Source organism: Haliotis rubra, unplaced genomic scaffold (genome assembly GCF_003918875.1).
Source record: "Haliotis rubra isolate DU_JTF1 unplaced genomic scaffold, ASM391887v1 Scf79, whole genome shotgun sequence".
Classification (NCBI taxonomy): Eukaryota; Metazoa; Mollusca; class Gastropoda; order Lepetellida; family Haliotidae; genus Haliotis; species Haliotis rubra.
This window is the reverse complement of record NW_025767512.1, coordinates 145827-173449: the sequence shown is the minus strand read 5'-3', so window position 1 is coordinate 173449 and position 27623 is coordinate 145827. Positions and strand designations below refer to the sequence as shown.

The 27623-nt window shown below is 40.4% G+C and overlaps 1 protein-coding gene across 1 annotated transcript in view; it reads left to right on the top strand.

Annotated features, from left to right (window-relative positions):
• Positions 1–25053, top strand: part of LOC124261112 (lysine-specific demethylase 3B-like) — a 106316-nt gene extending 81263 nt beyond the window's left edge. The window contains 20 exon segments of the mRNA XM_046695429.1: positions 17–1718; positions 6894–7149; positions 7912–8043; positions 9522–11717; positions 15713–15874; positions 16473–16770; positions 16956–17148; positions 17334–17434; positions 17747–17863; positions 18233–18430; positions 18753–18781; positions 18783–18849; positions 19008–19126; positions 19635–20154; positions 20157–20492; positions 21087–21308; positions 21626–21751; positions 22214–22353; positions 22656–22967; positions 23114–25053. Of these exon segments, the coding sequence (XP_046551385.1) occupies positions 17–1718; positions 6894–7149; positions 7912–8043; positions 9522–11717; positions 15713–15874; positions 16473–16770; positions 16956–17148; positions 17334–17434; positions 17747–17863; positions 18233–18430; positions 18753–18781; positions 18783–18849; positions 19008–19126; positions 19635–20154; positions 20157–20492; positions 21087–21308; positions 21626–21751; positions 22214–22353; positions 22656–22967; positions 23114–23191 (7304 nt within the window). The 3' untranslated portion in view covers positions 23192–25053.
• Positions 25054–27623: the final 2570 nt, after the last annotated feature.

Genomic DNA, 27623 nt, shown 5'->3' with positions numbered 1-27623 from the left:
AATGCATCTGTTTCAGTTCTAGAAAAAGCTCCAGTAAAAACTAAACAGCCTGTTTCAAAGGAAAGGAAGAGAAAGAGTGAGGATCAGGCGGAGGAGATAAAACGTTCTGCATCCCCAGGGAAACGCCAGAAAAACACGAATGAAGCTGATAAACCTGAGTCTCCTGTACCAGAGAGTACAGAGAGTATTAAAGACAAAGTGAAAGTTCCTTCAGAGGAAGACTGTGTGAAAGAGAGTCGGGTTTTAAAGTTAAAACCCAGACGCTCTAAAGATAGTGTTGGGATTACTTGTGTTAACAAACCTACAAACAGTATACCAAAAGATAATAATCAGCATAAAAACTCCACAAAAACTGACCTTCCTGTGAAGGTCAAGGACACTGTGAGTAAGCCTAAGAATTCTGAAAACAGGAAGTTAAAGAGCGAGAAGATCAGATTGGCAGCAGTCAGTGACTCTAGTGAAAGCAATGAGGTCAGGAAGGAAACTGTGTCTGATAACCCCGTAGTGAAAGCAGGGGAAAATGAGTCAAAATCAACTGATACTGTGAAAATAAACCATCTGCTTTCATCTGACGGGAAGCCAAGGCAGCAGGAAGCAGTGGTGGACGATAATATGCACTTCAAGAAACAATTACTCATTAGTTCAGGGCAGAATCATCAACCATCTCTTGCTAATATTGACTTGCAAAGACCATTGACTGACCAAGTGACCAAACTTGCCAAGGCTGAGAATATATCATTGAATGGTGATGGAAAATCTTCATCTGAGATCAACCGCAACTCAGAGGCAGCTACTTCCATGGCTGAAATCTCATCAGAAAAGAGTGACAAAATGGAAACAAAACCTCAGGCTTTGAGTCCAGATAGGTCTCGGGATAGTTTTACAAGTAGTGTGCTGTCGCACTTTAATGCCATTGCACCACGTAGCAATACTACTACACCTGCCACAGAAGACAGGTCAGACTCAAGAGAAAGGTCAGACTCTCGTGCAAGTGATGAGCGCTATTATTCAGGATATCATGAAGAAAAAAGGCCTAGTTCTCGACTAGACGATCTCAGAAGTTTAAAAAACAGTCCAGCATCTAGTCCATTAATAGTGCTTGGTAACGAACCTGTTCATCCATATAGAGACCCTGAATTGATGCGGAAAAATCCTGTGCAAAGTAATGTATTAGCGCATCCAAAGACAATGACTCAGCCTACATATCAAAGTGTGCACAACCCAGTGCCAGCTCCTATACCTGGCATACCCGTCTCTTCCTCATCCCTCTCCTCCCACCCCATCTCCCACACACTGCTCACCTCCCTACCATACCACCACCAACTCAGTTCCTTGAACCCCATCTCTCACCCACTCCCTCTACCTCATTCATACCCTAGAGAGTTGGATGCATTCACAGCAAGGGGAATTGTGGCACAACAGCAGCAACAGCAGCTTGCAGCAATGCACCAATTACAAAATGCGCATTTAATGCAACTACCTTATTCTCATCGTAGAGTGAGTCAGTTGGAACTGTTATGGCAGCAAAAATTCCCTTCAGTGCCCATTCCTCCTCCCTGGGCTCTTGCTAAACACCAGGAGGAGCTTATTGGAGAAGCAACTAGGGAAATGGAACGGGAACGCATGGAACGAGAACGGGTGGAACTAGAACGGATAGAACGAGAAAGGATCGAAAGAGTGGAACGGGATCGGCGGGACAGGGAACGCAAAGAACAGCGGTAAGCTTCTTAAGTTTTGATCATTTGTACAATTTAACAGGATCATTGAACGGTGACCCAATATGTCAACAGTGTTCAGAGCTGGTGGGGTAGTCCTTACCATAGCCCTAATGTTCATATTAAATTTTGGCAGGTCTCCTTATTAAGATACTATAACTGCAACTATACATGGGGTCCCTTAATTTTGTATTGTTGGTCAAGGTGATTTCTTTTGTGGAGTTGATTGTGAATGTAATCATATCGATAAGAATTGTCTTGCTTCCTGTGGCAAGTATTTCCTAGTGTAGCTCATGTTTATAGCAGGTTGTGCAGTCTTCTTAGGCATCAAATATTTATCTCAGTAACTGGCAATGTTCCACTCATAATATCTTATCCCTGAACTAATATACTTATATGAATCCCAAGATAATCGCTTCTCAACAGACAAACAAAAGCTTGTATTCACATCCATTGTCGAGCCCATTTTAAACCAATTACAGCATGAGCTATTGAACCTTGTAAATGTTTGATAACATTACTCCACAAAGAAGGTCTGACTACAGACTTAATTATGGTAAATTAAGCATGGTTAGATTCAGTGATCACGCTGAAGGGATGGTGGCTGATTGTACGCTGACCTGTGACATAACAACTCAAACAATACTGGAGCCAGTTGAGGCTCTGGCTGCCAAGTTGGACACCTTGGAGAAAATGACTCACAAGTGTAAACATTCTTGAGTTGACAGGATTAGTGAGTGATTTATTCTGGGCCAGGCCTCTCCAGGTCTGCATTAATGGGTGGGCGAGCTTGGGACTGCTGGGTATTGTGTAACTCCCTGTTGTGTAAAGGTTAGGGCTGATTGAGCAGGTCTGCATGCTAGTCCAGTGGGCCAGCCACTGGTATTTCCTGTCACATGCATGATAAGATCTTGTGATATTGCCAGCACTGTTTATCAAGGAATCACATGTTACTGGGGTAGTTAAAACTGGTTCTGCATGTCAAACAGACATTTTCAGGTTAGAAAGATATTATGACAGTTTGTACTAGCATGTGTTTGTCAGTTCTGGTGGTTTACCTTTGGCTGTTATGTAAATACTTAGTGTGTTGAATTTAAAAATGTTGGTCCCATGACAACTTGACATGTTTAAATGCTTGTCATTTTGCTGATGCTGCAAAATCCTGCTCATTTTTTGTTTTAAATAATTAATGGTTGTAGTATAATTACAAAGTGAGGGATGTTTACATAATGTACCATTTTAAGCTTGATGAATAGAGCTACACTATGCCAAGAATTATGGAGCATTTTTTCTTCTCCCCAAACCAGTTTCGTCACAATAAGTACCTGTGTCCACAGTGCATTACACGATAAATATATCTAGTGTTAAACCCACACGACAGCATAGCAGTTGCTGTGTCTCAGAAATCAATACACAATGAAACCATCAAGATAAGATTTTGAGAATGAGCTATAGCCGTGACTACAGCCAGACAACGCCACATTAATATTCAATGAGAATAGCTAGCGCCAGCTCACAGCACCTTGGTGATATGGTGGACATGGCATGGCAGTTGTGTTTGTCCCCGTCTCCATCAGTGAACATTGCTGTAGTGCTTGGCGGTCTGTAGATGCTTAGGTGAGTTAACAATGTAAGAATGGCGGCTTGTACAACTTTGAGGTCAGAATGGCTTTGTGTTCAGCCAACAGCTTCTCTATAGCTGAGCAGACGGGCAGGCAGGCAGCCATATTGATTGAGGTCGGGATGGCGGGCACCAGCTTGTGAAATAGTGAATCTAACTAATGGAGGATAGCCGGAACTATTTTCTAGTCTCTGGAAGCTTCCTTTTGGATTTGGGCTGGATATGAGTAGGTACTGTTTAGTTGTAGATAAACAAACGTGGGTATTGTGTGTGTGGTTTTCGAATGACCTTGACAGAGGCTGGATGCAGCTGATACAACAGCAGTTAGAACATGTGCTTCCACAGGCCCGTTGAATGCCTTGTTTGTTTGTAGAGAGGAGCTTGCTAAACCTTTGCTTCACCCAGGGCTTTGAGAGTTTCCTCTCAGCAATCTTAAACATCACAACAACACTGTTAACTATTTTGTCTTCCTACTGTCACTTTGGTGGCTGTAGTTGTACTGTTGCATTGTGAATTGGTTTTTTAATTGATTTATTATAATGAGATTGTATGTTTTAGAAAGGGTCAAATATTCTCTCTTGTATATGGTGTAAACATCAGTCTAGTCTGTAATGTATGTTGTGGATTATCTCTCGTGACATCGCTCTTGCCCTGGGAAATAATTAACAAAGAAGCAATCGGTTTGATGTAGTGAAATTTTGCCTGGAGGTAAAGCATTTTGTTGCCTGATAGCCTTGTGTAGACTTAGTATCGGAGGTGTGAGGGGTTTATACCATCATAAATCTTCCTCCTGACCTCATTTTCAGCAGTCTGGATGACTTGTATAAATGCTGTTGGCAGTTAACATTTACGCTTGGCATATTCTAGCAAGTGAGCACAGGAGTGAAGGTGAAGGTCATTGTAGCTTGTTGGAGCAAGGTACAGAGTCCACCATGTTGGTCTGTGGGTTTAGCCCGCCATATTTTTCACACAACCCTTGCGTGATTGGGTTCAATACTGTGTCTCATTTAGATAACAGATATGGCCTTCATTCTTATCCACAAGTTCAAATCACATGCTTTAGAAAAATATTGTTTACCTTTCTTATCGGTTTTGTTGATATTTGCTATCAAGGGTCTAATACCACTAGCACTCAGATTCATAAATTAGCCTTTGGAAATGTATTGATTATTTGTGTAAAGCAATTTGAGAATTATTGAATATCTAGTGAAGTAAGTGAGCATTTTAGAAAGAAAATCCCCCAAACAGTTGACTTTGTTGTCATTAATGTCCTCGAGAGAACCTATGACTGACTGTCAAGTGAGTGGATGAATATGTATGTGGTTGTTACTAGGGCAAGACCTAAAGTACAGGCAGCGTTGACACGAACATGTCAGTGTTAATGTAGACTTAGGAGGACTGTAGATAAATGAGGTTAGGTTATGACTCAGACAGCCGGTACTGGCCCCAGGTAATAAAACAGGCTCGTGACGGATGGCAGGTGTTAGGACGCCTGCTGCCTAGCTAAGTAGCTCCACGTTATCACTGTACTGTCTTGGTTGAATATTGCTTTGAATATCCTCCTACGTCACTTGTGCACCATGTGCGCAGGCCATTTTGAACATGATAGTGGATATTTTTTCCAAAATGTTTTTTGTGTTAAAACATTTTTGTGTGTGCAATTTTGTAATGTGTTTTCGCTTCTTTTTCTTTTGTGTGTGTGAGAGAGTTCATTTTGTTGGAGGATAAGATTGAGGATTTTGTTTTATTAGTAGGGTTTAAGGTTGGTGTTTAACAGGATACAATTTACTGGGTCTTTGAAGATGTCTCTTATGGTGTTATATTGTAGGAGCTCAAAAAGTATTATATGTTACCATATTAACACAAATATTTTTTTACTCCTCTCCTCTTATTGTCGTGATTACTATTTCAAGAATAGCTTTTGGAAATTAATTTTTCTGACTGTTGGTTGCATCCAATCTAAGAACAAAATATTAATAAAACAAAAAAATAGATTTAAAATTAGTCACTTTCAAAGAACATACAATGGGAGATTTCTATAGGGAAACATGCACTCTTTATGGCAAGGTTGATTTGTAAGGTGCAGCCCAATGTAAAAAGGTTTACTATAGTCGTATACATTATTGATGTGCCTCTTGCACACAGATGACTGATAAGCCTGTATGGGGAAAAGCCATCAATCAATTTTGCTGACATCTGCAGAGTAAAACGAGTAAATGACGTCAGTACTGCGAGCCTGCGTAGTAGTGGCTGGGATTGCATTGATCACCTCTGGTTCAGGCAGCTGAATGATTTATGCTGCTCTTACATTTAATATACATGACATCAGCTACAGGTCAATATTATACGTGGGTTAGACATTGCGCACTGGTACCTTGTGTTTAATTGGGATTTTTCAGGTTGAGGGGAAAATATTTGCTGTATCATGTGGTATTTACTTTGTGTTTCATGAACACAAATGGGGGGAAAGAGTCCTTGAATATTTTATTTTAAGGTGAATAAGCTGTATGTTATATTTTGATATTGACAGGTTTGGGTTTTGGAGTTGTTTGGTTTTCTGTGTAAAACTCAAAGGGAAAAATAACAACAAATATTTGAAAATTAACAAAAATTTGAATAAATAACAGCAGTGATTCTTAAATAAAACACTAAAATAGTGTCCCCAGCCATAGACTTTTGTATTGAAAATCTGTATTTTTGAACAACAGAAAATGTTAATTGTGAACCAAGCACACAGGCAAGCGGTCAATTAGTAATCCAATCCCATAGCCTATTGTTAACCAGAATGCTGGGAGGTTGAAGATAGGTTTGGGGAGATGACCTTGGGAAGAGGTCAGAGTATAATCTGCCCCTCAGGTGTAATTGGACTCAACGTTTATGTAACTCGATCAAGCTTGGCTTACTGTTGAATACAAGCTAGCTTGTCTAGTTGGAGACTATAATCACCTGACATTCAGACTGGTTGATTTGGGTTGAAGTGAGGCAAACAAGGATAGTTCTTATCTAACACTTGGTATTTCTTGGTATTTATTCTGTTTTATAACTTTCCATCTCCCACAAATCTCAGGATTGGCAAAGGGCCATGGTTGTATCTACAAATGGTGTCAGTACATCTTTACGTACTAATGTTAAAATATCTGTGAAGAAGCTAACCAACAACCCTTTCCTGTGTGTTTGGTGTTGAGATGGTTAAGACTCATCCAGAATATACATTGAACATTATCCTTGCAATTTGAATACCAAATCATTGAAAGGAAATCGTTATAGAATTTCATTGCTTGTGCATACAAAGCAGTTATCCGGAGCTGTTCTGAAACAGACTATAATTTATCACTGATGCAGGACTTCACAAAAGTTGCTGTGTTGTATGGTTGACTAATTTTCAATGGGGATAGACTAGGTGAATAGCTCCCCGGGGTATGATTGTCAATACATTGCTATAGCTGTGAAGTCAAGTGTGACCTTCTTTTGCCCTTGCTGTCCTAGTTTCAGGTATTCCACTAGAACCCACCAACCATGTACAGCTTGAATCACACCTCCATGCTTGTGAATTTCAGAGACAGGTTAGAGAAAGCTGAAAGAGAGAAAGCAGAAAGGGAAAGACAAGAACGAGAGAAACAACACGAATTGGAAAGGTTGGAGAAGGAACGAGAACGGCAAGATAGACTTGAGAGGGAAAGGCGGGAACATTCGCGTCTGCTCCGAGAACAGGAACAGAGACAGGAGAGGGAAAGGATCTTACATGAGTCATCTGATGCTCTTGCTGCAGTTGATAAACACTTTACAGAGTCTCTGAGACTAGCAAGTCAAAGGGTAAGTGAAAATGACAATTAGTTGACCATACCTAATACTTGTGGTCATTCTGATGTAGTCTTTAAAGAAAGTGTTTCAAAGTCAAATCAATCCTTTCAGGTGGTGGCTGTAAATAATATTTTCCTTATAGCATTGACCTACTTATGACTATTTGAACTGTAACTGCGTTACAGATTTCATTAAGGAAGTTGGGAAAGAATTTTGTTGCTGAAATTAAATAGCTAATTGGTTTGAAGAAAATGTTAATCAACATGTAAGTTAGACAGTCCTGTTGTTAGATGTCAGCCATCAGTGGATCGTGAAGAGTGTTATTCACATCATGTTAACTTGATATGCAGGCGAGTTACGTGATGCTGGTGTTGTGGACATGCTTGACAGATGGTCTGACAGTTTGATGAATTGTACCAGGATATAGGAGATGACTAATGCTCGGTATTGTCAATACAGAAGTTCAAGGATTGCTGTGTTATTGATTACAGTAGACCCTTCAAAGGAAAATAGTTTAATGTCAGTTCTACATGTCTACCACCACTGGGTATTTATGAGGTATATATTCCTGGATTGCATGTTATAAATCATAATATTGATGTTTCTCATTGATGGTTAAACCATGGTAAGTAAGGTTGGGAAAATTTGATTTTAGTCTCCTAAGATTTTGCCTGATGTGTAGGAATTTGTCATGTGTGAAAGTACTTTCAACAAATCAGTAGAGGAGCCACTGAATGAGTCATGTTTGGGAAATAATTTTGAAAATATTTTCAGGCCCCTGGCTCAGCGTGGCCTCTTCCTTCAATAACAAGGGGAACTGGCATACCTAAGCCAGAACCACAGACCCGCTCAGGACTTCATTCACTTCACGATACAAGGAAAGAAGAAGATATTATAACTAAACGAAGTAGGTGTCTCAAGTTAATATATTGTTGTTACATGATCGTTTACTTGCTGGAGATGTAAGGCTGTGTGTATCGGACACCTTGTCTTGCAATTTGTCCTAGTACTGATACTGGTTTATTATCTGTCAAATTCAGTTTGCTAATGAAATAGTTACAGACAGAATTGCAAAACAATTAAAGAAAGCCTTTTAGAGCATGACTTCTTCTTTTTATGTGGATCCATAGCAATAAGTGGTTAAGATCGGCCGACAAATACATCAGTGTTTAGATATGTGCCAGACGTATCTGAATACGTGTTTTGATTGAAGGCTTCCTGAAGTGAACTATCTGGTAAATGGTATCATTCACATACAGTGAAACTATTCGTCAGCACCTTCTTTATGACCATACTTCACAGTTTATTAAGGGGCGGTGTGGTAGCCTAATTGTTAAAGCGTTGGCTCGTCACGCCGAAGACCTGGGTTTGAATCCCCACATGGGTACAATGTGTGAAACCCAGTTCTGGTGTCCCCCGCCGTGATGTTGCTGGAATATTGCTAAAAGCGGCGTAAAACCAAAGTCTGTCAGTCAGTCAGTCACAGTTTATTAAGGTTTTCATTTGGAGGAAACTGACATGGTAAAGTAGAAACTATTGTATTTGTACAAAGAAGGAACCTCCAGTGACTAGGTTCAGTCTGTTAGGACCAGAGCCTCCATGATGTTCGTCATGCTGATAATGACTAGTGGGGATTCAAAGTCTGACTTCAGAATGTCTGCAGTATCTGACATTGCATCAAGCAAGTGAAATCCCACCATTATGTGGCCTGATGTGAGTGTGAGTCAGATGGAGGGCATTGATCTGTTATAATACTAGCTGGTGTAACCCTCACAGACGTTGCATCAGGCACCAGCATATAGTCACTCTAATGCAGGGTTGCCAGCATGGCGGGCTTCAGTGAATCATAAGGTGTTAATCTGAGGGAATTTATTGATTCATTGATTATGCAGTTGGTTTTGTGAACTGAAAATTAGTAAGGCGCAGAGCGTGGTGCAGAAATTCATCAGTGTACTACTTATGTATCTATCTTCATAAACTACCACTGATTTCATGACCTGAAGGATTGCAGTGTTAATCACATGTAATGTACGTAGTGCCGTGAGCAGGCAATGTGCCTGGATAGGAGCGCCATATATGCGGACTATTACTGTTACTTAAATGAGTATTTCATAACAGGCAGGGTGGCCTTGCAAATAAGTTTGTAATGAATGCATGATAGCACCAGTTATAGTGAAACAATCACCCATGTAACATAGCCAGCGCTATGAATTAAGAATAATGTCGTTTTCAGAAATGACAAGGTTCTCAACAGAATTTGTCTGGATAGTAGAATTTGTTACTTCAGGGCTTGTGTTCAACTAAGGCTGAAATGAGATGTGACCTCCAAGATTTAAACTCTTGCTTATTCTTCAAATATTGATTGGAAGGAATTTTTGTTTCAGGAAAGTGAGAGGGAAAGAGAGAGACATCATCATCAAGAGATGGCAGCAAGACAGCAGATGGATGAGAAGAGATACATTCAATCACAACATGATGCATATAAGCAAATGATTGCTGATGCTCATCAGAAAAGTGAAAATAAAGACTCTAAAGTGGATACCTCTAGATCACCGAATGATGGTAAAAATATGTATGGTTATCCATACCCCTATCCAGGAGGATCTTTCCCTCCTGACAAACACAGGACTATTTTTAACTTGTATGGCTATCCATCTCAACCACATCCTTCAATAATAACACCAGAGCAACTGCAGCAGCATGGATTAGCTCCTACCGGTAAGCATATCAAAGATGAAAAGCAAGACCCTAAGACCTTCCCAGCTCCAGCCCATTCCGGTCATGTGCTTTCACAGTCACCAAGGTCAAAGGAAATTCAGATGGCACATCAGCATCCGAAGGAAAAGCACAGCTCAGTGATAGTTGAGAATAAGTCCAGTGTGAAATCTGAAAGTCCTCATTATGGCAGTCCAGCACCCATGTCATCATCCCCTCGCCCTCAGCCACGCCCTGCACACACCCCAGAACATCGGCCGGACCGACCTGTTTCATCGTCAGCTAGTCCAGCAGGTATTCCACATATGTTTCCTCATGCAGTCAGTACAACAGGGGGCTCCATGTTTCACCAAACACACCCTACTGCGTTTAGGCCCCCAGAAAGTTCTCGATCTCAAAGTCCATACAAGTCAACTAGTCAGCAGTCTCACCAACAACAGCAGCAGCAGCAGCAGCAGCAGCAGCAACATCACCAGAGCTCCCCCCTGTCACAACCTGTGGATTATTGCAAGTCCTCCTCTTCATCCAGTGCAAAGCTCAAATCTGCTGGAGCTTCTCCAGCTCACATACCCAGCCCCTCAAACAACCACCCTGCCCCAAGCAGCACAACAGCAGGGCACCATCCTGGACAATCCACAGCAGCTTATCCTGCTATTGCACAACCTCCAGTCTCGTTACCACCCTCCACGCTTTCATTTACATATAGCTTAATTCAGCAAGGACTAGTGCCAAACCCCATTTACAGTCATGGGCCATCACAAAGTGCTGCCAAACCTGCCACTGTGCAGATAACAAGGACTCCGACTCCTTCAGCTATAGTGCATACACCAAGTTCTGTTCCCTCTCCTATGATGTCTGTGTCGCCACCATCTTCACAGTCTAACCCTGCCACAGGGCAAAAGAGAAAGCCTAATCGTGATAATGGTGGAAAGAAGCGTGCTAGAGGCCAGGCATGCTCGCTTTCCCCTAACTCACCATCTCCAATGGTGACAGTACCTGTGACCACCCCTCAAATTCTAACAAATCCTTCACCCTACACCACAACAACTACCACTACTACCCCCAAATCTGGAATACCTTCAGTGACAACACCTGCCACTACAGGGTCCACCACCTCCTCCTCCTCATCTTCATTCTCTGCAGCAGCAGTAACTGCTCAGCTCTCAAATCCTTTCTCAAAGAATTCAGGTTTCATGGACAGTTTTCGCTCTTTTGTAGAAAGCACTGTGACAAGTGTGTTTCAACAGGAAGAGAAGAAGAACCCTGTGGGGGACAATAATAGAACCATGAACAGTCACAAAACGGCAGCAGAAAGTGAGAAAGTGTCTGTTCCAGCTGAGGTCAAGGTTGAGAAAATGGAGGTAACAACCACTCCTCCTCCTGCTCCACCACCCAGTCTACCTCCCCCACCTAGCACTGTGAATGAGGATACGTCATCATCTGTGGTGACCACTTGCAGCAACGTCAGTAGCAACATTGCTTCCAGTTACATGGACACCATCAACAGGGTAGCCAATGGACAGATGGACACTGATAGTGATACATTAAGTGCTCCTAGCCCTCCTCCTCAATCAAAATCAGATGCAAGTCCATTAAATAAATCTGGAAGCCATCCGAAAAATCTTAAAAAGGCTTGGTTACAGAGACATTCTGATGAGGACAAGGAAATGAAAAGTGTTCCAGTTGCGGGTGAGGGGAATTCATCGAAAGATGTTAAAAACAATGTACTGAAAGAATCAATGGATTCCTCCAATAGTGAAAGTTGTGCTGGCTCTCCATCAGCTGTTCTGCCCAATGGTAACATCACTGATCTCGGTAAACAGGACGATGAATCTACCTCATCAGCCTCGGAAACAGAAACAGTGGTAAGTTACGCATTCTATGGATTGTTTTAGATAATTGGCATAATTTTGTGATTTTGGTGTTTTGTCTGTGTGGATCAGGGATTCCATCTGGGATGACTTGCTTTCCTTCACTACTGTGTTGATATTTTGTACCTAGAAATTATTGATGATAATGGGACATGTTTTGTTAATTTGATAATATTTGGACTGATTATTTTTGAAGTTGTATCTAACTGACATAATGAAGTTTGGTTTTTGGGGTTATTTTAAATAAACTTTTTATTCATCCTATGGCATATACATGTATACACATTGAATATGAATATAATACACATGAATATATAGTTGTAATAATTATGCATATTCAAGTAGTAATAGTAATTCTGTGTCAAGAACATGCACTAAAACAACCCTTATCTGTAGATACAGAAAACTGGTAAAGGTCTGGCATTTACATGTACAGGGGTGAATATTGTACAAATGGATATATTGGTAATAGTTGCACATATTCAGATAGCAATAATACTAAGGTGTGTCAAGTATGTGCACTAAAGCATCCACTTTCTGTAAAAGCCGAAAACTGTTAAAGGTTTGTTAGAATGGATTACTTTCTAGGTCGTACAAATGGAATCCATATATAGATCTAGTAAAATGTCATTTTTATTGCTTGTTTGAAATGGCAGGGCAAAATTGCATCCTGTTTCAAAGTTCTCTGGATATATACTATAGCTGTAAATGTTTTAATACCGCAGCCCTTTTGGTGCATTGAGAATGATGCTGTGATTGTAATTACGGTCTTGCTGTGACATTAATATTCCGAACAGGGAGAGCATTGTACTCACTCTTGATGATAACCAGAACACTAGCTTGTGAAAAAACCTAACCTTCTAGTCTATGTGATGTTTATGTGTACAACAACCTGAGAACAGGTTTTCAAGGAAGCATCATGACAAACTGCATATTCAACACATGCTCAGCAAATTCCTGGGCTTCTGTCGGAAACTGCTTTAGATTTCTCTAAAATGTCCAAACAATTTCCAACTTGTCCCCAATTTACGAAACACTGTTTGTTTTGACTTGGAGTTCGTACAACTACGCAGTTTTGAATAATCTGTACCACATGGTGTTACTGTTGAAATTGTTTAGGAATGTATTGGCAATGGTAGCCATTTGCCATTTGTGTGGAAGCCCCTGCGAGTAGGGTTCATATGCTCTGCCATCATCAGCAGTATGTACGGTGACCTACATCCCCAACACAACATATGTTGCCATTTACTCTGCCATTCTTGTAATCTCACATTTCACCATCACAGCCAGTGGAGCTATCACATGGAGCTGTTTTTGCTTTCAGGATATTTTACTGTGCACACGTGTTTGTTCATGAAGTTGTGGGTGCTCTTGTGTTATGGTTATTAATGGTGTATTATGCTGAAATTGTAACACGTGGCTATCAACTGCTTGTTGAATTATTCATGAAACTGGTATTGAATTGTAAATGCTGCCCATGGGCTATTAATGTACAGTGTATCATCGATGTCTTGTCACAAGTGCGTACCATGCTGTGTAGTAGTAGAAGAATGATTCATAGCCCAACATAGGTCTGATGTCATGGTGCTGCTTTCCAGACAGTTTTGTATCTGATGTCATGTGGTATTTCCTGTCGAATAAGGTGTATGGCTCGAGATGATTTATGTTCATGCTGCATCTGGTGTCAGTTCATTCCATACATATCTGATGTAAGAGTAGGATACTGTGTCATGTGGATCACTGTAGAGAAGTACATCTGCTGCTGCTATACTACTGACTGTTGGCTGATGATAGTAAATCAACATTGTGTTTTGTTTGTTTGAGTGGCATTTTTAGAAGTTGAGACGTACAATATGGAACATGTTTTTATGGATAACAACATAGGTCACTCACTCACTCACTCACGAAATAAAGAAGTTGTTATCCATAAAAACGTGTTCCAAATTGTGTTTTGTGATGAGTCTTTAGCTTTCTGGTTTAGATTATTTGTCTTGCCCTATCAAAGGAAGTAGGATTCTTTTGTAAAATGTTTATGTTTAAGGTTTGTTTCATCTCAGGCAATTAGAAGCAATCATCTCCAAGTTATGGTTGAAGGTGGCACCCATATTGTCAACACAATTGGGGGTTGTTACTCAGAAATATCTGTACATATTATCATGGTCATTCTAATCGTTTTCATCCGAATTGTAAGGATTAGGAACACAAATGGGGTAGAGCAATGTACAGCACTTTACAGCACAGCCTCAAATTTAAATGACAGACAATTTATTTATGTCCCTTTAGTTGAATTTGGTGGGAAAATGGAGAGACAATCATCAAGATGAATTGTGTTTTATTTGTCTATAATCCTTTCAGTTCTGTGACATGTTGTGTGTCTGTACAAGGTTATCAAAATATCTAGAGTGGGGTGGTCGGTTTATTGAAGTTGCGTCCTTTCAGTTCTAAAGTCAGTGGTCTTATGGGCATGAAATTCTCATCCTTTATAGGAAACATTGCCTCTCCTAGAGGTATGTAGTATCGGTTTCATTGAATGTATGGGTTTGGGGGAAAATGTGTGTTATGGAAGTTAAAGTCAAAATATATGATTTTATATAGTCAGTCAGCCAGCCTGTGCTAGCAGCTGATGTTGAACTTTACCCAAACGCAGAGAAGAATTTCCTTTTAGCTTTTATAAACAGCCACCAGCTGGTGCAAATCATACCATCAATATACCATAGAAATACCATCCATATTCACATATCATCAACGAAGCGTCAACATTTATTCATAGGTGACCTCAATCGTCAACCAGTTACACAAAATTTGACTTTGAATAAGCGGAAAAGAAATTCAGGACAGACGGATGTATTTATGACTGTCATGATTTCAATGCTGCCTTTTGAAAGAGTAAATAATTGGCTATGTGATTTGAAAGCCTTGCCTGCACAGCTTTCAGTGCCTGTGCTTACACACCCAATTTGATAAAGTTTGGATACTGTATTGAAGTACAGTGAACGTGGGAACTCCATTGCTCACTGACCCCTTGCTTACTTCACTTGATGGCAACACCTGCATACAAAACAAACATGTCAAGCTTTCAAGCACATGTCAAACAAAGGGAAAAATCTGCGCATGTTGCATATAAATCCTTCTCGTGTATCTCCTGCATAACAAAAGACGTTGCAGTGACCTAGGGTTAGGCGTTACTTGTATTGTGCTCATAAAATGAATTTATATCATATCTGTTTATTCAGTATACAGGGATGTAAGTTTAAGTTGTAAATAATCTGAGTTGTCACAAGTACATCAGCCCTGTCAAATTGCCGTCATCCTCTCCTTGGTGAATGCACAAAGAGGTGCTGTTCTCCCCAAACAGCTTACATAAAGAGTTGACTATATTGCACAGCAAGGCACAGCTCATCCGATACAAAAATGTAACTGGGCTCCTTCCACAAATTCCTCTGTGGGCAGTTTGGAAAAAATGATGGTGTCAGTTTTCTTCAAAAATGTTGAAACCAATTTGTTGGTTGTATAGAAATCATGGTCTGTCTGTTTTTATGTTGCCAGAGTCCGTCTTCTTGCTCATAGTATTTTGTTTCCAGAACATTCATATGAGTATTATGAGTTTTCAAACATAGCATTGACAGTTTGTATTTTGTTTGGCCTGCTTACATAATTGTCAAGGGTCTAGTTATATTTTTGTGGTCCATATTAATTTTTTTTAATTTATCCAAGAAAACTTCAGGTATATTATTTACTCAGCATATGGATTTGAGGATTACATATATCAAATAGGAATATTATGTTCACCATAATTGTATCATGTTCAATAAAATGCTCTGTATTTAATGAAATTGAATTTTTTTTCTCAGCCATGCAGTTGCATTGATACAGTGACATGATATCATACTATTATGTCATCAGTCATTTGCTCATTAATACAACATAATTAAAGTCATTTATACATTGTCATCACAACTCAATGTAATTGGCTATCTTTGTTCTTTCAGTGCACTGAGAGCACACAGCCAAAGAAGAGAGTGAAAACCAAGAAGACCAACATTGGCGCTTAAAAATTTAAAACAGAAGAACCTGCAAACAATTCCCGGAAAAAGACGGCCAATAAGCGAAAAGAGAGGGAGACAAAAGAAGCTAAAACAAAGGAAATCAAGGTTAGATCATCAGCTGCTTTAAAGCCAGTTGAGAGAGTGCATATCTGTAATTGCTGAGTACACATGCTAAGGACATGGTGCAGTGAAGTACTCGGCTGCAACCATATTGATTCAAGAACTCGCGACCAGTCTGATGCTTCACACTCTCATGGCATTGGCGCCATATTTATTAGGAGAATGGTCACCAAGTGGGATCTCTGACACAGAGTAGGTCTCAAGTATGCATGCATTGTTAAGGAAGCAGCTAATTAGGATTTGGTGGTAATTATGTGTGGCTGGACTGATAACGAATGTGTCATCTTACCATGGCAATGTTGATTGCTTTGCTTGTTTCGGTGTCAGTTATTTGTGGTATGTTTTGATGCAGCTCCTTTACATTTTGGATGGGTTATGAATAGAGTGGTGTGATGAAGCAGTCCTATGAATGATGCACTTTACTTTCCACTACGTGTATATTGAATACAGTTGACCATTTCAAATAAAGACTCATCTTGTTGATCATGACTCTGGAGAATTTCTGTACCAGATTGTTTGGGGTTTTCAATTTGAAAATGTTTAAAATCATAGTTACTTCATTCAAAGCCAATTATTGTTGTAGAAGGAAGAAGAAGTTGTAACAAAAAAGGCTGAAGAGAAGCCCAAGATACCATCAACTAAACCATCTAGGGATAGAGATAGTGTCAGCCCACCACCTCCGTCCAATACCAAACAGCAGCAGCAGCAGCAGCAACAACAACAGCAACAGCAGCAGCAGCAGCAACAACAACAACAGCAACAAGAAGAAAGTCCAACTCAGCAACCGAAACAGACTGAGTCTACAGAGCAACCAGTCAAAGAAAAGAAGAAAAACAGGAGGTCCAAAGAATCTTCAAAGGATTCTCAAGATGGCAAGAATGGTGGGTAAAAGCTATCTTGCTATCAAGGGGAGATAATTCAATTTGACCTAGATCCTGACACGTCAGTGCTGTCTTGCTTTTGCATTTTTAAGATTGAGAGTTTGTTTAAAATAACAATTTATCTTTGTTTTTTTATATGTAGTATTTGAATGATTGATGTTATATATTTTTCTGCTGAATTTCAGGCTCCTCTTTCAACAAACCGCTAGTAAAGCACTCTGTTGCAACACTGAAACGAACATGTCAGCCTTTTGTCCAGGACGCCTCTTGTGCTGAAATTACACCAAAGCTGATGAAGTGTCGAGAGTGCAAAATGACGTCCACCCAACGCAGCAAGAAACTACCCAACATCTTCTGTAGATTTTATGCGTTCAGAAGGTACAGCTGTCTCTCTGGTCTTTTCTTTTTGATGAATGTTTGTAATAACTTGTATGTTTCTCATGGAGATACAGAGAGATAAGTCTTTTGCCTAAACTAAATATATTGAATGGCATGAAGATAAATTGATTGAATTATTTCATTTGTTCGTTTATGCTGTATGTCTTGACTATATTTTTCAACAGACTGCGCTACAGTCAGAAAGGTGTGGTGACGATATCTGGCTTCTCCGAGTTGTCTGATGCAGAAATGGATGATATCGAACCCTGGTTATCCAGAACTCCAGGTAATCAAGCAATACATATATCTGTTGACAGAATTACCCAACATGTTGCATTTTATAATATCGGAACAATAACGCAATCACCAAAGAATGTTTGCCTAATGTGTATTTTTGTTTCAACTTTGAACATTTTGTTCTTTTGAGGTGTGATGAGAAAATGTGCTACTTTCATAAAATCTGGTGTAATTAATCACAAGGTTTTCATCATGTCATCACTTAGACCTTCTCAAATTGGTATTGGCAGAAAATCTTTGAGTTTTATCGTAAGTTATTGTAAGGAAAATATTATCACTATAATTTGTGAATCACTTTCAGTTCAAGAGCCTGCTTTGGATATTGAGACGTCTAAGTTCATCATCACTCGTGTGGGAGACAAGTTCTGTGAACTGGTGGAGCAGGAGCGTGAAACGAAAGCCCTGGCCGGGACCAACGGTAAGGGAAAATGTAGGATCATTTTTCTTTTTTCCTTCTTCCTTAAATCACCTCATTCTTCACCATTATGGCCATTAACGATCAGATGCATGAAAAAGTCATTCTTTTTATTGATTGATCAGAAAATATTAAATCTGAACATTTGGGAATCACTCTTGTCTGGTTTAATGGTGATGAATGAGGATAATTTTAATCATAAATATTTGTAATGTCAAGAGATTCTAGTGATGAATAAAACTGAGAAAGTTGTTTTCTATTTGCTTCCATTAAATCATATGCCCTAGTAATAATTTGTTTAAATTTTATTGTAAAATCAGATATAGTAACGATATGTTCCAACAGGGTATAAATTATATGTTATCTTTTCAGCTAAAATAGCATGGAAGCGAGCTGTGACAGGAGTTCGTGAGATGTGTGATGTCTGTGATACTACGTTGTTCAACATGCACTGGGTGTGTCATAAATGCGGATTTGTCGTCTGCCTTGACTGTTACAAGGTGAAGGTCAGGGGCAGCAAGGACGATGGCAAAAGTGAGTCCCTGTTCATACCCAGTAGGAAGGAAGTTAGTTGTTGAAGCACTTGAAGCAGTTACGCTGAAATGAATTCAATACACATCCTGGTCTCATTAATGGTATTGTTTTGTTGTTCGGTGCAAAGTCATAATAATATCCAGGAACTATTTTATACTTGGTTTCAGTTTCATGTTGCTTTTAATTTTAGATTAGCTGCCTCATACTGTTTATTTATGATTGTTCATGAATTTTCTTCGTATCAAATTTTTAAAAGCAATAGTTAATATATTATGTTATGTTTATGTTAATAGTGACTGGAATAATACTAGACATGACAGTTTTATGAGTGAGCTAACAAGCTGATTTTGTACCACAGAGGCAGTTGAGGATCATCGATGGCTGACCGTGTAGCGCCAACAGACAACCTCACGATGCAGAGAAACTTATGCTTACTCAGATCATTCCTAGTGATGGTAAGAAATGGATATCTTCCCAAAGTTTGTAAGGACATATTTAATGTGTGAAATATATTTAAGAAAGGAAAGATTAATTGGTTGACAGTGGTTTCCATTTATTTGTGTATGGGACAGAGAAACATAATCCTGAAAATTCATTTTCCTATTTGTTTCAGCATTATGGGAACTTGGGAAGCTGATCCATGAGATCAGAGCAAAGTGGGCCATTCCAGCCAAGTGTCCATGTGGTCAGGTTACAGATGCTAAGATCTCGGGGAAGAACGGGCTAAACCAGGTAAATGCAGGCATTGATGTTCTTTATCACAGTATCTTGTACATTGGAATGGTTGGTTTGGGTAGCCTAGTCATTACAGTACACTCTTTTTACGAAAATTATTTTGTGCAGTGTTAATTTATTGGTTAAGTGGTACTTGCTTTCGATTCGTACATAGATTTCTGTAATGGCTCCTCTTGGTGTCTCTTCCTTCGGGTTAAAATTGATCTTCAGTAACCCATGCTTGTCGTAAGAGGTGACTAATGGGATCGATGTTCATGCTGTTGATCCCTGGATTGTCTGGTCCAGACTTGATTATTTACAGACCACCGCCATATAGCTGGAATATTACTGAGTGCGGCGTAAAACTAATACTCACTCACTCACTCTTCCTCAGCTATGTTGTATTGCTCATGGTTTTGAAACAAGTTTTAATCCAGTGTTATAACTTGTGGTATGTATTCTCAATATCCCTGTCTATATGTTGTAAACAAGCATCTATTTTAAATGGAAATTCTCTTTATTTCAGCAAATCTTAAACAATTTGTCTGGTAAGAAGGCCCTGGTAAACGGTTTGGGTGAAGAACCTCACCATGGGAAGAAATCTAAGAAGCAGTCTCACCATTCATCCAATGAGGTCAGTGTCAATGGCAAGGGTACTTACAACCCAGACATTGCCTCATCACCTCTCAGTCTCCTCGCTGATGTCGCCTCCATGGATTCCGAGAGCAGTCGAGATCGTAGTGACTCCCCTTTCAGCAAGAGGAAGTCTGACCAACAGGAGAAGAAAGCTGCGAGCGAGCCTGCTGCTGAATCCAATGACCCGAATGACAAGAAGATGCCTGCAAGCTGTTCAACCCTACGTGAGCTGCTCACCAAGACAGCGGGCAAGGTCAAGGTGCAGAACGATGGCAACAAGACCAAATCCAAGGCAAAGTCATCTGGGAACACCCTCGATGATATCATTCAGTCGGTTGTGGAGAAAAGCTGTCGTGACATTGACAACACCCAACCGTTCAAGTTCATGCATTATACACCCGTCTTGGGGGCTGGACTCGGGACCTGCCGATCATGGTGCACAACCTCACTGAAACTAGTGTTCTGTATCCTGATGTTCCACATTCCTGGCTGTGTGACGGCCGACTGCTTCGCCTGCATGACCCACGACACAAGGGCAACTTCAAGATCTTCCAGGAACAGTGGAAGAGAGGTCAGCCTGTGCTGGTGTCCGGGGTCTCCAAGAATCTAGACTCTACCTTGTGGCATCCTAAGTCTTTTGGAAATGACTTTGGTCATCAGGAGAACGACCTGGTTAACTGCCGCACTGGGAATGTGATCATCGGACATCAGATGGGAGAGTTCTGGGATGGCTTTGAGAGGATTACATGTAAGCATATTTCATTACTGTATGATTTAGTGACCCTTTTGAGATTTGTGGTTAGAATTGATTGATATGGAAATCAGCTCTTGAAGTCTGACCTGATTTGTTTGTGGTCGTCGTTCTTAACATTGGAGCTCATGCTATCAAGAAATGGTTAATCTGTTCAACTCTGCATGCTTTCCAACCTTATGATACTGACCCGTGAAGGTCCAGGTTAGAATGAACCTTCAGTAACCCATGCCTGTCATAAGAGGCGACTAACAGGATCGGGTGGTCAGGCTCGCTGGCTTGGTTGACACATGTCATCGATTCCCAATTGTGCAGATCGATGCTCATGCTGTTGATCACTGGATTGTCTGGTCCAGACTCGATTATTTACTGACCGCTGCCATAAAGCTGGAATATTGCTGAGAGTGGCGTAAAACTAAACTCACTCACCTTATGATACTGCAAGCTGGAAATCATTCTGTTACTGTGCAAAACAGTGCAATCACTTTCTTAACTTCTGAAGCCATGGTTATTGTGTTTTCTTGTTATTGGGTTTAGCTTAAGTGGTTACTACTGTCCCCTTACATTCCTTGAACTATTTTTGTTATGCAGGTCGTCCACAAGATGAGAATGATGACCCGATGTTGTTGAAGCTGAAGGATTGGCCCCCTGGTGATGATTTCAGTGAGCTTTTGCCTCGTCATTATCAGGACCTGATGCAGGGCCTTCCACTACCTGAATACACTGACAGGCAGGGCAAACTCAACCTTGCCTCTCGTCTACCGGACTTCCTGGTCAGGCCAGATCTCGGACCCAAGATGTACAATGCCTATGGTGGGTCTCTAGCAAAACTTTGTAGAAAACTATAGCCACTGTACAAATACGTAGCCTGATTTAATCACTCTCATTTGATAATGATCCTGGTTTGTTTTTCTACAAGATGTGAATTGATGAAAGAAAGTGGTGAATCATCCCTTGACCATCTTGATGCAGTCCTCATTGTAATGTATTTGTTGACATGACTTTTCTTGCTATCTGTATTTGATAGAAGAGCTTGTACTGAACCTTTGTAATTGGTAATATACTGGATAATGTCATCTGATGTTTGGATTTTATTTAGATAATTGTATGATTTTTCGTTGGTCTTGCAGGCTCTGCCAGTTTCCCTTCTGAGGGTACAACAAATCTCCATCTGGATATCTCAGACGCTGTCAATGTGATGGTGTATGTAGGCATCCCAAGTGGTGGGGATGGGGGCAAGGAGGTGCACGAAGCAGGTAGGATATTCCTGTCCAGCAAATATGTTGTGAATTTGTATTGAAGTTTTACATGGTATCAGTCCAGTAGACTGTTGACATAGAGTTTTAGCTGAAATAAAAACCTAAACTAAATGTTAGATGCTCTGGCTTTGATAAACGCACTGACTGTCCCAGTTGTTGATGGTGGAAGTGTGATTGATGCATCCACGTACTATGGGGTCTGCTGATGCTGACTGTAATCAGCTGTAACAGAGACCACCTGGTACAGTTAATGTACAGGCAAAATTATCGATTGTTGATCGTAGATCTCCACAGCTGTTGCAATGTTTAGTGACACATAGTGGATACTGATTATATACTGTACTGCTACATTTAAGGTACTTTGTTATGTTAAAAAACAAAAGAAAGCAATTGTGATGATTTAATTGGGATAAGAAGTACAAAGTTGTTCCATGTACTTATGTTTGACTGTGTTTGCAGCTGCTGTGAAGGCTATAGATGATGCTGGGTGTGATTCCATTACCAAGCGCCGTGTGAGAGAGGTGAATGAGGTGCCTGGTGCTCTCTGGCAGATCTATGATGCTCATGATGCTGACAAGATTAGAGATTTCCTCAACAAGGTATATAAACTTCACATATTCATCAAATAAAGGCATGTACCGTTAAGATACCATGTCATGAATACAAAATCATATGGGAAATTTGATTTATTACAAGATCTAATAAATGCCCTTTTAACATGCTTTATAGTAGACTGTTGGGAAATACTTTTCTAGATTAAAGATATTAGATACAGTTGGGCTATTCTCTAAACAGTGTATCTTCAGGTCCTGTGATTTGGTTAGAAATGTTATTTCATGTTTACATTTGAATTTGGGTGAAAAAAAAGTAATGAATTCTATGTTTTACTTTTTGTGTGTAGGTTGCGAAAGAGCGTGGTGAGACTATTGAACCCGACCATGACCCAATTCACGACCAGAGCTGGTACCTTGACGAGGAGCTCCGGGAGCGAGTGTACAAGGAGTATGGTGTACAGGGCTACACTATTGTGCAGTGTATGGGTGACGCCATCTTCATTCCCGCAGGTGCCCCACATCAAGTGAGGAATCTGCACAGCTGCATCAAGGTAGCAGAGGACTTTGTATCACCGGAACATCTCAACCACTGCTTCCGTCTCACGCAGGAGTTCCGCCAACTCTCCGACACTCACTCTAACCATGAGGATAAACTACAGGTAAGAACTTTTGACAGTCATATCTCCTTGCTGAATGGGTATGTTATTCCAAGACATGTAAAATTATGAAGAGACCTGTGTCTGTGAAATTGAAGAACAAGACAAGTTTTTATGCCATGACTAATGATATTATTATGACATTTCAGGTGAAGAACATCATCTACCACGCTGTGAAAGATGCTATTGCTGTTCTCCGGGACACAGACCCTGACGAGGATGACTGATCCATCCCATCAACGCTGAGGCTGGCAGAACCCCTACAACTGCACTCTCTCAATACGAGATGACCGCAGACAGAAGGATTCCTTCACAACCCACAGTAGACAGCACTGCGGTGCGCAAGGCTGCAACTGAAGATGGCTTCAGATCGGATGTAATTAGAATCAAACACCACAAAACTTGACACCAGTCAAGTGCCATTACTTGACGCCTATCAAGTGATGCTTGACTTACCAGGACTGACAAATTCTCGTGCTGCAGATTTTCAAAAGTGCTCAAAAATAGAGGAAGACTACTATTGTTGCCTCAGTTACATCTGCTGTAGGCCATGTGGACGGACAGGTTGACTGACAGTTAAGGCATCAGGAAGGAAGCACCACTGCCATGTTACTTTTAAAACAGAACTCTTCCTGCCTGCCTAGAGTTGTGCCACATGCCCTATTAGGTGCTTAGATGCTACAAGATCCCCAGGAACAAGGGGGAAAGGAGAGAACTGGACAGCTCATTTGGGCTTTGCTTTATAACTTTCTTTCTCTCCTTTGTTTTTGGATTTACAAGAACTGTGAATTGTTTGTGTTGGTGCATAGTATGGACCATATATATTGTGGAAATGTTCTAGATGTGCGTGTTTCGGCTTGAGAAGGATCTTGCTTGAAGGAGTTTACTGTACAAAAAAGTGCTCAATTTGATTTCAACACTGGCTGTGTAGAATTGTACAAGGTGTCACGTGTGATTATCGGCATGGAGAAAGAGACCTTGCGAAATAATCACTGCTCTCCATCTTTGCTGATCTTTTCCAGTTATTTTAACATTTGCCGAGTTAAACTTAAAGAGTTTAATATGGACTTATGGACTACGTAATAAATACTTTGGTGTTTAGTGTGAAAAGACACTACGTAGCTTCAGCTACAAGACAACTTGGCTTGTTATTGTTGTATTTTTTTAAATCCTTTTTTTTTTTCTCTTAAATCTCCGAGGCATAAAGCCATGTGATTTCAATGGTCAGGGATTTTGCGTTTGCCAAGCCTATAGTACGTGATAGCCTTATTAATATGAGAATTGTATAATTTAAATTACCTGAGACTATATGAAGGTCGTCTGTAGTATAGCGATGGAGTTCACTATGGTTGTATGCCTCTATGGGCTTACTGTATACAATGTAATATGTCTCAACTCTTAAGTTGACGGTGTTTATGTTTGTCAAAAGACTAAGGGCAACATTGCCCCTACAGTGTTGTATAAACCTACTGCATTATGTTGTATATATACACAGAGTATCGTTATCACATTGCTGTATCATCAGATTGTTTCTATGGGGCCATACCTCCGTATTACACATTTCACATTCATAATCCCTGTTATTTCATCGTTGGCTTTCATTTTTACATTTCATTATATTATTTACATTTCCCTTTCACAGAACATTGTGGATTGGCCATACGTTATCATTTGTTTTCACATTTTTGCATTTCTATTTAAGAAGCTTTGTGAATAAGCATGCAAAATATTGCAATCTTGAAGGTGTTCATAGTTCTGACGACTATAGTGTTAGAAATTCGTACCACTAGCTAAAATGTGGCTAAGGACACTGCAGTGGCTCGAGAGATGGCCTGCTGTTGGTGAGATAGGGGCGTAGAAAACGTCATTCATGTCAACCAATTGACAACCATACTTACATCCATCTTGTTAATGACTACATATTACATACTAGCCGTGTACAGACCATGATAGATTATTTTTATAAAGAAATGTGGAGCAAAATGTTTATTGTTCCTTTCAGGCAACATTGACGTGTTACGCATAACAGCTAGAGACTTTTAGTATTGTCCTATCATTCTTAATAAAAAAGATTATTTCCCCCTGATAATATATGGGTTTTGTTGTCTATGGATCTTTGTCGGCCCAGCTACACAGTCCTCAATATCAGAAGCTATAATCTAATCTGATATCCCTCTACAGGGAGAGGTATCGTATGAGAGTACTATATCTGATTTTTATTAGATTGGTAGCCAGTTCTGGGCCAATGTTTACATTGATCGATGCCGACAGTGGTTGTCAGTTCACAGAACATTATTCTTAATCATTGTCTGTGTTACATCGTGTAGCCCCAGAGAGATTTCATTTAGAACCACATTTCATCATTATGGACAGTATTGGTGCTAGCTTTGGTGATTTTCATGGATTTAGATCATGAAGAGCTGCAGTAAAATTACAATTGGCTTCAAGTTTGTCCTACAATCAGTTCCACATAATGAAGTGTGTTCCAATACATACTATTAGTTATATTACAATGTTATATTGATGTAAAACATGAAATACAAACTGTTCAACAACCAATTTATGCAGTCTCTAGTATTTCCTGTTGGCTATAAATAGCAGAATTTGCGGTTTCCTTGTCACCAATGTGACAAAGTTGGAACACATCAGTTTAGAGCACATCAAGAATTTGGCAAAATTGTATTGAAGCCTTAGTAATAAAATTAATTTTACTCCTGACTTAACATAGGACCCTGTGAAGAATAGTTTGCAACCTTATAGCCAACGATTGTTGTTACAAGGTTTGATTTTGTCATAGAATGGCCATTACAATGCTAGAAGCTTCTGTGAAATTGTCCTCAAAAGGAACATATGGTTACTGATGTTTTGAAACATGATGCAAGGTTTTTACTTCATTGATTCCCATTACTATGGCATTAACCTATTGGGAGTGGAGAGTTTTACAACCACCTGCAATCAGCCTATGCAGAAGTGGAAATGTGATAATGAGTTTCTTATACAAACAAGGACCATCATGCTTCACGTTGTGGAGATCAATGTGACATGGCACTTTGCTTGATAAATAGCCAGGACATCTGGACATCGATCAAGGGAAGCACAGTCTCTAGATTCTACTTGAAAGGCTCAATAAATAATGTTGGAAAGCACATTGGAGTACATTTGCTGATAAGGGCGAGGCTTGATTCATTACATACTAACAGCATGAAGCCCATTGCCTGTGTCGCCTGCTGTCACATTGCTGGAACATTGTTTAAAGTGGCTTTAAACCATTCTTACTTACTCGAAGTTGAGTTTGGTTGCCTTCCCTTCACGTGCATGTGATAAAGTGACAAGTCACCAAGTTACACACTGCGTGGTGTAGTGGGGATGCAGTGACAAGTCACCATGATATAGACTGGATGGTTTGGTGGGGGTGCAGTGACAAGTCACCATGTTACAGACTGCATGTTATAGTGGGGATGCAGTGACAAGTCACCATGTCACAGAACAGACTGCATGTTATAGTGGGTATGCAGTGACAAGTCGCCATGATATAGAGTGCATGGTTTGGTGGGGGTGCAGTGACAAGTCACCATGTTACAGGCTGCATGTTATAGTGGGGATGCAGTGACAAGTCGTGTTACAGACTGCATGTTATAGTGGGGATGCAGTGACAAGTCGTGTTACAGGCTGCATGGTATGGTGGGGATGCAGTGACAAGTCACCATGTCACAGAACAGAGTGCATGTTATAGTGGGGATGCAGTGACAAGTCACCATGTCACAGACTGCATTTTATAGTGGGGATGCAGTGACAAGTCATGTTACAGGCTGCATGTTATAGTGGGGATGCAGTGACAAGTCACCCTGTCACAGATTGCATGTTATAGTGGGGATGCAGTGACAAGTCACCATGTTACAGACTGCATGTTATAGTGGGGATGCAGTGACAAGTCACCGTGTTACAGGCTGCATGTTATAGTGGGGATGCAGTGACAAGTCACCATGTCACAGACTGCATGTTATAGTGGGGATGCAGTGACAAGTCGTGTTACATGCTGCATAGTATAGTGGGGATGCAGTGACAAGTCACCATGTCAGACTGCATGTTATAGTGGGGATGCAGTGACAAGTGTTACAGACTGCATGTTATAGTGGGGATGCAGTGACAAGTCACCATGTCACAGACTGCATGTTATAGTGGGGATGCAGTGACAAGTCACCATGTCACAGACTGCATGTTATAGTGGGGATGCAGTGACAAGTCACCATGTTACAGACTGCATGTTATAGTGGGGATGCAGTGACAAGTCACCATGTTACAGACTGCATGTTATAGTGGGGATGCAGTGACAAGTCACCATGTTACAGGCTGCATGTTATAGTGGGGATGCAGTGACAAGTCACCATGTCACAGACTGCATGTTATAGTGGGGATGCAGTGACAAGTCATGTTACAGGCTGCATGTTACAGTGGGGATGCAGTGACAAGTCACCATGTCACAGACTGCATGTTATAGTGGGGATGCAGTGACAAGTCACCGTGTTACAGGCTGCATGTTATAGTGGGGATGCAGTGACAAGTCACCATGTCACAGACTGGATGGTATAGTGGGGATGCAATGACAAGTCACCATGTCACAGGCTGCATGTTATAGTGGGGATGCAGTGACAAGTCACC